The sequence below is a fragment of the Pan paniscus genome, chromosome 11 (genome assembly GCF_029289425.2).
Source record: "Pan paniscus chromosome 11, NHGRI_mPanPan1-v2.0_pri, whole genome shotgun sequence".
NCBI lineage: Eukaryota > Metazoa > Chordata > Mammalia > Primates > Hominidae > Pan > Pan paniscus.
In genome coordinates, this window is record NC_073260.2 from 71,430,802 (window position 1) to 71,442,815 (window position 12,014).

General features: G+C 36.8%; 1 protein-coding gene across 4 annotated transcripts in view; it reads left to right on the forward strand.

The window, feature by feature from the left end:
- GDA (guanine deaminase) overlaps nt 1–11,807 on the forward strand; it is a 103,144-nt gene extending 91,337 nt beyond the window's left edge. For 2 of the 4 annotated variants that reach the window (XM_008952985.4, XM_024930155.5), the window contains exons 11-14: nt 734–880; nt 4,728–4,858; nt 6,986–7,013; nt 7,853–11,807. In XM_008952985.4, the coding sequence (XP_008951233.1) occupies nt 734–880; nt 4,728–4,858; nt 6,986–7,013; nt 7,853–7,923 (377 nt within the window). In that variant the 3' untranslated portion in view covers nt 7,924–11,807. The remainder of the gene's footprint in view (nt 1–733; nt 881–4,727; nt 4,859–6,985; nt 7,014–7,852) is intronic. The other 2 variants (XM_008952995.6, XM_024930156.4) reach the window with 2 other exon arrangements.
- The last annotated feature ends 207 nt before the right edge of the window (nt 11,808–12,014 follow it).

Genomic DNA, 12,014 nt, shown 5'->3' on the forward strand with positions numbered 1-12,014 from the left:
CATATTTCAACAATTTCTGTGAGAGTTCATGGACTCTTCAGAGATAAGAGTTTCTTTTGGCTCTTTAAACCATTTGAGTATTGTGGTGGGTTGAATTGTGGGTCCCTAAAAGATGTCTATCAGAATCTGTAAATGTGACCTCATTTGGAATAAAGGTCTTTGTAGATATAATTAAGGAAGAGATCTCAAGATGAGATTATTCTAAAATAGAGTGGGTCCTAAATCCAGTGATCAATACCCTTAGAAGAGACAGGAAAAGAGAGACAAATAGAAGACACAGGGAGAAGAGAAGAAGGCTATTTGAGGATGGAGGCAGAGGTTGGAGTGATGCTGCCACAAGCCAAAGAATGCCAGGAGCCACCAGAAGCTGGGAGAAGCAAAGGAGAATTCTCCCTTAGAGCTCTTGTGGGGATCATGGCCCTGCCAACACTTTAATTTCAGACTTCTGACCTCCACATTGTGAGAGAATAAATTTCTGCTGTTTTAAGCTAGAAAATTTGTGATAATTAGTTGCAGCAGCTGTAGGAAACTAATACAAGTATGCATTTGACACTAATTACAGATTTTGAATTGCTTTAAATCTTAGTCTACGACTATCTTGTGTTTATACTTAAGAGCTTTTTAAAAAAAGTATATTAAGGACTGAATATCTGTCATAAAAACAATGTTATATATGTATTATTCCATTTATCCTCACAAGGTTACTGTTTTGGTTTTATTTTACCTACTGCAGACGTGGCTGGTGGCTATTCATACTCCATGCTTGATGCAATCAGAAGAGCAGTGATGGTTTCCAATATCCTTTTAATTAATAAGGTAAATGAGAAAAGCCTCACCCTCAAAGAAGTCTTCAGACTAGCTACTCTTGGAGGAAGCCAAGGTAATGACTCTTACATTTTTCTCTCACACAATATACAACCATGCTGATCGGTGTCTTTGGATGTAGTATGAAGGTGCATGATTGGTATTAGGAAAATCCAATATTTGTGATGATCACATCTCATGTAACATACCCAGAACTCAGCCAGTAAAGTGAAGTTCACTGAAGGAGGAATCATTCCTTAGTGAATTCACTGTCTTTGGTAGAATAGATGTCTGAGACACAGTTATCATATTAATTGTTTTAATGGGTATTACATTGGTTACATGGATATGAGTGCTTTAAAATAATCCATTCTTAGGCCAGGTACCTAAGAATCACAGTAACTTACATCTGTAATCCCAGCACTTTGGGAAGCTGAGGCAGGCAGATTGCTTGAGCCCAGGAGTTTGAGACCAGCCTGGGCAATGTGACAAAACCCCGTCTCTACAAAAAAATACAAAAATTAGCTGGGCTTGGTGAAGTGTCCCTGTAGTCCTGGCTACTTGGGAGGCTGAGGTGGGAGGATCATCTGAACCCGGGGAGGTAGAGGCTGCAGTGAGCAGTGATTGTGCCACTACACTTCAGCGTGGGCAACAGAGTGAGACCTTGTCTCCAAATAAATAAATTAAAGAATCCATTTTTCCACTAAGTCAAGTAACTTGCTCTCCAGTGGCCTAAGTGATGATCATAATAGTAAAATAGTAGCCAAGGCTTACTAAGCTCTTCCCCTGTGATAAGAATCATACCACATGCTTTATATGTGTTGTTATTTAATCCTCACCACCACTGTTATTCATTTCGTTTTACAAACAAGAAGCCTGAGTGAGGCTTACACAGCTGTCAAGCCACAGTGTGCTATGATTTGAATCCACCTAATCTGATGCCAGCATGCAGATTTCTTACCTTCTGCCCTTCCACTACAGTATCTTCCTGTATAAATCCCTGCCAAGACCATGCATTTGGTTCATATACTTAAGTACACTAATTACTCTTTAAAAGGATAAAGATGTAAAAATTTAGTTGGTTGATATGCAAATATTGCTCATCAACTTTTCCCAATTCTCACGTGTAACTGTATTGTTATGGAAAAAAATAAAAATTGGTCACTGTATTTCTTTAAGTCACTTTAGAATTATAAATGTAATCAGAATGGATGATAGTGAAACACAGCATGAAACCATAGGTAGCTAGTGAGAAATTAAAATGTAGATATAGATTTAGAAACATATTGGGTGTAGATTTATGATAGATACCCTGAGTCTTACAAATGGAGGATGACCGAAGCCAAGATTATCCTGGGAAGAGAAACTTCTCAGATGTTCTCTGAGTGTTGGGGACTATGATGAACACCATAAGCACATTTCAAGAAAAGCAAATACAATGTTGTTTTTTGTTTTTGTTTTGTTTTGTTTTGTGATTTCCCAAAGTATTATGGTTCATTTTCCAAAATCCCAAGTTTCAAATCACCCACTATTTTAATAATTGTTACAACCTTTCACCCACACCACCATTGTCTTTTCATATCTGAATGTGAGTTTGAGTAGTTATTCTACCATCTATGTTTGTGGTACAAACGAGTTGTATTTAAAGAGTGTTTTTTGAATTCTAGGCTCTCTGTAAGTTACTTCATCAGGATCCTGTTTCTTTGATCAAGTCAGCATGGGTGCCTACCAAATCATTTCTACTTTGCTGTGTAGCTTTTAAATCTATTTTCTGGGTCACTGGGCTTACTCATGGAATTTCTTTTCCTTAGTTTGTTTCTCTACTATAGTCAGAGTAAAATGAGATGAATGGATCTGTATTTAAAGTGTGGCATTTTCCCAGAACTGCCATGGCCTTTACATTCATTCTCAAGAAGATCAAGATGAGCAGAAATGATCTTCACAGAACCAACATTTACTCCAAAGGCATCAAAACTCTATTTCCTGAAATGCATTTGAGTCACTTACCAGCCCAGTGGGATCTCTGTGCAACAATTTGAATTTATATCAGTTTACAAATTCACTGAAAAGAATTGTGTCTTTTTTGGTTAGTTCATTCCTGAAGTCTCCAGGCTCTACTGAATAACCCAGTTGGTTTATATATACCATCAAACTTGCCTAAACCCTAGTCACTGCACCTGGTTATCTGGCCTATTAAATGCACAGTCAGTAATTCAGTTTAATTCAGTTGAATTCAGTCATTAAAAACTCATACTTGACATGTTTCTTTGTCAAGGGCAAAAAGAAGTCAAGTAATCAGTGAAGGAGGAGAGAATTTCCAGTGATTTTCTATTACATTCAGTCCTTTCCCATACAATTAGTAGAAGTCACCTGGCTCCTTTTAACATTTTGGATTATTTTCATACCCCTGTCTTGCTAAAAGAGTACTTTAGCTAAAAAGCCATTTTTCTTTTCTGAGAATAAAAGAGTTGCCCTTTAAAGCATCTTTTAAGAACAAGTAAGATTTCTGAGTCAGTGTTTAGAGAAATGCCACAACTTCTGGATACCTATAGGTAGAAATATAATGTATTAGATATTGCCTAACAAAGGTAGTCGATTCAATATTTTCACATGAAACTTTATCTTAGCGGTGATAGAATGCAACAAACACATGTGAAAATTGAAATAAGGCTGAGCACAGTGGCTCACGCCTGTAATCCCAGCACTTTGGGAGTCCGAGGTGGGCAGTTCGCGAGGTTAGGAGATCGAGACCATCCTGGCTAACACGGTGAAACCCCATCTCTACTAAAAATACACAAAAAATTAGCCGGGCGTGGTGGTGGGTGCCTGTAGTCCTAGCTACTCGGGAGGCTGAGGCAGGAGAATGGTGTGAACCCAGGAGGCACAGCTTGCAGTGAGCTGAAATTGCGCCACTGCACTCCAGCCTAGGCGACAGAGCAAGACTCCGTCTCAAAAAAAAAAAAAAAGAAAGAAAGAAAATTGAAATAAATAATACTGCACTCCAGTTAACCTTCCATGCTTCCATTTGTGACCCCAGTTTACACCTTCCTCAGATTACAGGCTTTAAGGAACTTTAGATCCAATACCTGTGTTGGCGAAGAAAGCCAACTACCCCTATCTTTCTGAAACTAAATCATAAAAAGGAGAGATGTTCTTCCTTGATATCCAATGATCTTGGAACATGAATTGTAGCTATGAGATGAGCCAAGTCAATAGATATTATTGGCCTGTGCTCTATTTTAGAAGACCATTCTTCTCTGGTGACCAGAAAACCTTTGAGGTTGCAAAGAGATTGGTCTGTTTTCAAAAGCATTGAGACTTTTGAGTTATGAGAATCTGTTCATTTTGAGAAGTGAGGTTTTTTTTTCCATTCAAAGGATTTAAACTAAGGAATTTCTGATGGATATGCCTGCATTGACAAATATGCAAAAGGATAATTATTTTTTATTTATTCAAGGTTCATTTCACTGCCATGAAAATAAATCTTGTCAGCTATTTCACGGAACAGAAAGAACAAAAAAAAGCAAGGCAAGGAGTTGGAGTGTTGGGGGAGAATAGAAGGGAAAAAGAATAAAGGTATTATGTTAATCATCATGTTGCTTAGAGGGATAAATGAAAAGCATAGACCAGCTGGGCTATGAAGTGCACTGATAGAGCTGAAATAGAGACATACCAGAGTTATGATACAGTAATGAAGGGAACTGTTTTCATTCTCAGATTTTGCTTTCCTGTGCTTACTCCGCTTTATGTAAGTAGAAGTCTTGTGACCTGTTAGAATGAGAGTGATTTTCTGTCTCACTGTTAAGATACTAATTTTTTTTTTCTCCTAGCGACATGTTGGCAAAATCTGTCCTTACAAACTGAGACATTAGTGTGGTCTGATGGCTTGCAATCCTGACTGTTTATTCACTTGTTCTCAATAGCCCTGGGGCTGGATGGTGAGATTGGAAACTTTGAAGTGGGCAAGGAATTTGATGCCATCCTGATCAACCCCAAAGCATCCGACTCTCCCATTGACCTGTTTTATGGGGACTTTTTTGGTGATATTTCTGAGGTAAGTAAAAGAAAGTTAATCAAAAGGCATTTATTTCATAAAGTCGTCATAATAGCTTCCCTGTAGAAAAGAAAATAGAAACCGAAACTTTTTAATGGAATGCAGGAAAATCTTAAAATGGACACTAGAGCCCTTTGATAATTATTATAATTTTATGACAGCAATGTTAAGAATAATGGTGTTAACAAAACTTTTATATTTTGAATGTGTTTGTGTATTTGAATGTATTTGGCTACAAACAGCCATAATGTAACTAGCACTCATTGAACACTTGCTATGTGCTGGGTAGGCATGGGATTAGGCACTTCCATACCTAATTTTGTTCGATCATCAGAACAACTCTAAGAGAGTAGGTACTATTAATATTGCCATGTTAATTTATAGGGGCAGTGAGGCTTAAGGAAGGCTAAGTGATTTACGTAAAGACTCATAGCCAGTGATTAGTAGGTAGAGTTTGGATTCACACCTGGGACTTTCTGACTACGAGAGGCGAGGCTCTTGAGCACTATGCTATGTCAATGTTTTTAATTTTATAAGAAAATGAACTTTGTTTCTCTTATTATAAAATGTTTTTCTGTGGATAAAATAAACTAGTTCATCTTACCTGAAAAATAATTCCTTGTAAGATATTGAGTTCTTCCTAAAAAAAGAATTAAGTATTGCCATTTCTAAATTGATCTACTTGTGAGAGTAATTGCGATAATAAATATGTTAAAGATTTTAAAAGAAAAATTCTGTATTATATGAAGTTTGTACCATTTGTTATTATAAAAGAGGAAAAATATATTTTTCTCTACCCATCTTAGGGTCAAGGCTGAGGTCACTATAACAAGAGACAGATTTAACAGGAGAAAGGCATACACATTTATTTAATATAAATTTTTTTGAGACGGAGTTTTGCTCTTGTCGCCCAGGCTGGAGTGCAATGGCATGATCTCAGCTCACTGCAACCTCTGCCTCCTGGGTTCAAGCAGCTCTCCTGTCTCAGCCTCCCAGATAGCTGGGATTACAGGCGCCCACCACCACACCCACCTAATTTTTGTATTTTTGGTAGAGACAGGGTTTCACCATATTGGCCAAGCTGGTCTTGAACTCCTGACCTCAGGTAATCCACCTGCCTTGGCCTCCCAAAGTGTTGGGATTATAGGCGTGAGCCACTGTACCCGGCCTATTTAATATAAATTTTATGTGACATAGGTGCCTTCATAAGGAAGTGAAGAACCAAAGAAACAGGTAAACTTGGATATTTTTATGCTAGGTTTGATGAAGAGTGGAGAGTTGTAGAGAAATATGATAGGACAAAGAGTGTGGTCCAGTGGTAATAAGCTAAAGAGAACTTAGCAAGGCCTGCTTGTTCAGATTCTTCTCTGTGATCCTTTAGCTTCAGAGATCAGGTATAGGGAGGGCACCCCTTACGTGATGGTCTTATGACCTGCATTGGGGTAAGGGGTAAGGGGAGGGTCAGAGTGACCTTCCTGTGTTTGATTTGAGGGTAGCGTGTCCTGACCCCATCATTATTTTCATATTGTTTATTCTTTTACTCTCTGATTAGAGTAAATTTCTAAGAATAGGGCTCTAGGGAATAGTCCTAGTCATTTTTCTTATATCAGGGGTGTCCAAGGGAGTTCTTAGTTTCTGTTTCAGGTTGTGCCAGTAAAGCCCCCTCCCTCATCCCTCTTTTCTGCTTATCAGTAGAGACAGAAACTAAAAACCATGACTTCAGGCTGCTAAAAGCCTAAAACAAAACATAACAAAACAGAACAACAACAACAAAATAAGGCAGGTTGGATGAGCTTGTCTTACATCATACCCGTCTTGAAATATTTGAATTATTTTACTAAATTAATTTCTTTAATTTATATAATACCTTTTCTCTGATGACTCAAAATTTACATACCCAGAACTTTCACACAATAGGTAAACTTCTGTTAATTGCCAGTGGGTTATTTTTTGTTCTGGGAGGTTTTTATAAAGCACATAGCCACTTCTTTTTTAATTAATAGAAGTAGATTTTGCCATTGAGAAATAAATTCGTATTTCTGGGCTTTGTCAACCACTATCAGCTGTGAATTTACTTTTCTAAATGCACAAATGAGTCTTTCTTATTACTTTTATTTTCCATTTTAGGCTGTTATCCAGAAGTTCCTCTATCTAGGTAGGTAGATGTATGTCTCTATGCTAAACATTAAATAAAACCTTTCCCTGTCTTTTTCTTGGGTATGGCTCTATGTATTTATCCTACCATATATTAAACTCTATGGATGATAATTTGCTTTGATTCATTATTTTTTTAACATTCTGAAGCATCAAGCCCATTGGTGGCACATTATTTAAAGGTTCTATTTGAAATGCACATGACTCCCTCTAGTCATAAATTCTAAGCTGAGGAATGGAAGGCCAAAGGTGAAGAGATCTTCATGTTCAACCCTCTTGTACTCATTCGGTATCTGACATACTGCCCTGCCATGTTTTTGTGACAAATGTATAGTAGAGTCTCACCACACGTGCTGGTGATGTACTCACATTCAATTCCATTCACTGAGAGAGAGAGAAACAGTAATGCAGAAGATTCTACACTGCCTCCCATTCTGTTCAGTGAAACCAGGACTGAGTGAACTCAAGATGGAAAGATGCATGTGTTACTTCTTGTGGAGCTGATTCTGGAGCATAAAGAGTAGTATTTCTTTCTCAGTGGGGGTAAAATGTAAACCAACCACTTCAGCTGAGAAAGGACAGCTATAGGGGGTTGATTCAACTTTATGTGATTTCTGCCTCTGGTGCAGAATTCAGACCCTAATCATCAAATTAGCTATGGCATTTTCTACTAGTCATATCTTCCTGTTCAGATTATAAACAATCTGAGGATTGGGGGGGAAGCAGCTTTTAGTATTTCCTCTCCTAGAAGTATCTTTAAAAAAAATCTCTCCCAATGGCAAGGAAGATACTTATTGACACAAAAGGATTTTATACATGATTCCTTGATTTTTCTTTCAGGAGATGATCGAAATATTGAAGAGGTTTATGTGGGCGGAAAGCAGGTGGTTCCGTTTTCCAGCTCAGTGTAAGACCCTCGGGCGTCTACAAAGTTCTCCTGGGATTAGCGTGGTTCTGCATCTCCCTTGTGCCCAGGTGGAGTTAGAAAGTCAAAAAATAGTACCTTGTTCTTGGGATGACTATCCCTTTCTGTGTCTAGTTACAGTATTCACTTGACAAATAGTTCGAAGGAAGTTGCACTAATTCTCAACTCTGGTTGAGAGGGTTCATAAATTTCATGAAAATATCTCCCTTTGGAGCTGCTCAGACTTACTTTAAGCTCAAACAGAAGGGAATGCTATTACTGGTGGTGTTCCTACGGTAAGACTTAAGCAAAGCCTTTTTCATATTTGAAAATGTGGAAAGAAAAGATGTTCCTAAAAGGTTAGATATTTTGAGCTAATAATTGCAAAAATTAGAAGACTGAAAATGGACCCATGAGAGTATATTTTTATGAGGGAGCAAAAGTTAGACTGAGAACAAATGTTAGAAAATCACTTCAGATTGTGTTTGAAAATTATATACCGAGCATACTAATTTAAAAAGAGAACTTGTTGAAATTTAAAACGTGTTTCTAGGTTGACCTTGTGTTTTAGAAATTTGCACTTAATGGAATTTGCATTTCAGAGATGTGTTAGTGTTGTGCTTTGCCTTCTTTGGGGATGAATGTCAGAAATTGAATGCCACATGCTTTCATAATATAGTTTTGTGCTTCAAAGTGTTTGACAGAAGTTGGGTATTAAAGATTTAAAGTCTCTTAGGAATATTATTCATGTAACTCCATGGCATAAATAGTTGTATTTTTGTGTACTTTAAAATCAGCTTATAACTGTGAGATGTTATTGCTTCCATTTTATTAGAAGAGAAACAAATTCCATGCTTTATGGAATTTATGTAGACTGGAGTCTTCGTGAACTGGGGCAAGTGCTGGCATCCAGGAGCCGCCAATACTAACAGGACAGGTTCCATTGCCATGGCCTATTCCACCCAAACAATATGTTGTAGTTTCTGGAAATTCCATACTCAGATATCAGTCTGCTAGAACTTTAAAATGAAGGACAAATCCTGTTAAAGAAATATTGTTAAAAATCTTTAAACCCTGTGTATTGAAAGCACTCTATTTTCTAATTTTATCCAGTTTTCTGTTTAACTCCTTATAATGTTTAGGATATTAAAATTTTAGGATAATGAAGAGTACGTAATGTCCTACTTAATATTTATGTTAATAGGACTTAATTCTTACTTGACATCTAGGAACATTACAAAGCAAAGACTATTTTTATGCTTCCATAACCTAGAATTAAAACCAAATTATGACCTTATGATAAATCTTTAAGTATTGGTGTGAATGTTATTTAAATTCTATATTTTTCTTATTTAATTACAAATACTATAAATGAGCAAGGAAAAGGAATAGACTTTCTTAATATATTATAACACTCATTCCTAGAGCTTAGGGGTGACTCTTTAATATTACCTTATAGTAGAAAACTTTATGTAATATAGCTAACTCCGTATTTACAGAACAAAAAAACACAGTTCCCCCTCCTGTAGTATAAATTTTATTTTCACATACTTAGCTAATTTAGCAGTAATTGGCCCAGTTTTTTCCCTAATAGAAATACTTTTAGATTTGATTATGTATACATGACACCTAAAGAGGGAACAAAAGTTTAGTTTTATTTTTTTAATAAACAACAGAGTTTGTTTTGTGAGATAAGTAGCTTAGTAAACCCAATTTCCAGTCTTAGTCTGTATTTCCAATATTTCTAATTCCTGAGCCACGTCAAAGATGCCTTGCCAAATTTCTCCCCATTTCTCTACGGGGCTAGCAAAAATCTTCAGCTTTATCCCTCAACCCCTGCCAAAGGAACTTGATTACATGGTGTCTAACCAAATGAGTAGGCTTAGGAATTTAGATGAGATGTGTAAGATTCACTTACAGGCAGTAGCTGCTTCTAGCGTTTGCAAGATCCTACACTTTTACCTTCTTTAAGGGTGTACATTTTGATGTTGAACATCAGTTTTCATGTAGACTTAGGACTCATGTGCAGTAAATATAAATAAGTGTAGCATCAGAAGCAGTAGGAATGGCCGTATACAACCATCATGTTAAACATTTAAATTTAGCTCTGATAGTGTGTTAAGACCTGAATATCTTTCCTAGTAAAAATAGGATGTGTTGAAATATTTATATGTACTTTGATCTCTCCACATCACTTATAACTTATGTGTTTTATTTCTCCAAGTGCGGTGTTCCTGAATGTTATGTATGCTTTTTTTTCTGTATCACAGGCATTATCCATACCTGGGGCCAGATTTTCTGCACTTTGAAATGTTGCCTTTGCCTAATGTAGGTTGACTTTCTGAATTGTGGAGAGGCACTTTTCCAAGCCAATCTTATTTGTCACTTTTTGTTTTAATATCTTGCTCTCTGACAGGAAAGAAACAATTCACTTACCAGCCTCCTCACCCCATCCTCCACCATTTCCTTAATGTTCCATGGTATTTTCAACGGAATACACTTTGAAAGGTAAAAACAATTCAAAAGTATCGATTATCATAAATTCACAAAATATTTTTGCAACCAGAACACAAAAGCAGGCTAGTCAGCTAAGGTAAATTTCATTTTCAAACGAGAGGGAAACATGGGAAGTAAAAGATTAGGATGTGAAAGGTTGTCCTAAACAGACCAAGGAGACTGTTCCCTAATTTATTCTCTTGGCTGGTTCTCTCATTGAATTATCAGACCCCAAGAGGAGATATTGGAACAGGCTCCCTTCATGCCAAGGGTCTTTCTAAGTTAATACTGTGAGCATTGAGCCCCCATTAAAACTCTTTTTTTACTTCAGAAAGAATTTTACAGGTTAAAGGGAAAGAAATGGTGGGAAACTCTCCCCGTAATGCTTAGCCAACTTTAAAGTGTACCCTTCAATATCCCCATTGGCAACTGCAGCTGAGATCTTAGAGAGGAAATATAACCGGTGTGAGATCTAGCAATGCATTTTGAATCTTCACTCCCTACCAGGCTCTTCCTATTTTTAATCTCTTCACCTCAGAACTAGACATATGGAGAGCTTTAAAGGCAAGCTGGAAGGCACATTGTATCAATTCTACCTTGTGCTATACGTAGGAGAGATCCAAAATTTGGATGCTTCTGGAGACTCTTAGACATCTTTTCATTGTTGTCCATTTTTAAAGTTGATGATTGCTGGAAACATTCACACGCGTAAAAGCAATGGTGTGAGTTATTAATGGGTAAACTAAGAAGTGTTATAGGCAATGACTTGAAATGGTTTTTAAATTGTATGGATTGTTAAGAATTTTTGAAAAAAAATTTTTTTTTTTGGACAGCTTCAAGGAGATGTTAGCAATTTCAGATATACTAGCCAGTTTAGGTATGACTTTGGAAGTACAGAAACAGAAGGATACTGTTAGAAAATCCTAACATTGGTCTCCATGCATGTGTTCACACCTGGTCTCACTGCCTTTCCTTCCCACAGACCTGAGTGTGAAAGATTGAGAGTTGAGGAGTTACTTTGTGGATCTTGTCCAAATTTAGTGAAATGTGGAAGTCAACCAGACCAATGATGGAATTAAATGTAAATTCCAAGAGGGCTTTCACAGTCCACAGGGTTCAAATGACTTGAGTAACAGAAGTTATTCTTAGCTTACCTGTTATGTGACAGTGATTTACCTGTCCATTTCCAACCCAAAAGCCTGTCAGAAAGCATTCTTTAGAGAAAACCACTTTACATTTGTTGTTAAACTCCTGATCGCTACTCTTAAGAATATACATGTATGTATTCATAGGAACATTTTTTCTCAATATTTGTATGATTCGCTTACTGTTATTGTGCTGAGTGAGCTCCTGTGTGCTTCAGACAAAAATAAATGAGACTTTGTGTTTACATTATTTTTTGTTGTGAGTTCTCTCTGTTTGGTTTTGTTGTGAATTCTATCAATCTGCTGGAAGAGGAATTGATTTTACAATGTTTTTCTTCTTTTAGCATGAATTTAAAAAAATAGAATAGAATACTCAGCTGTGAGCCAACATGTATCTAACATCCTATAATAGTCACTATACATAGCTTTTAAAAATTAAGCTCGAATGTTCAGCCTT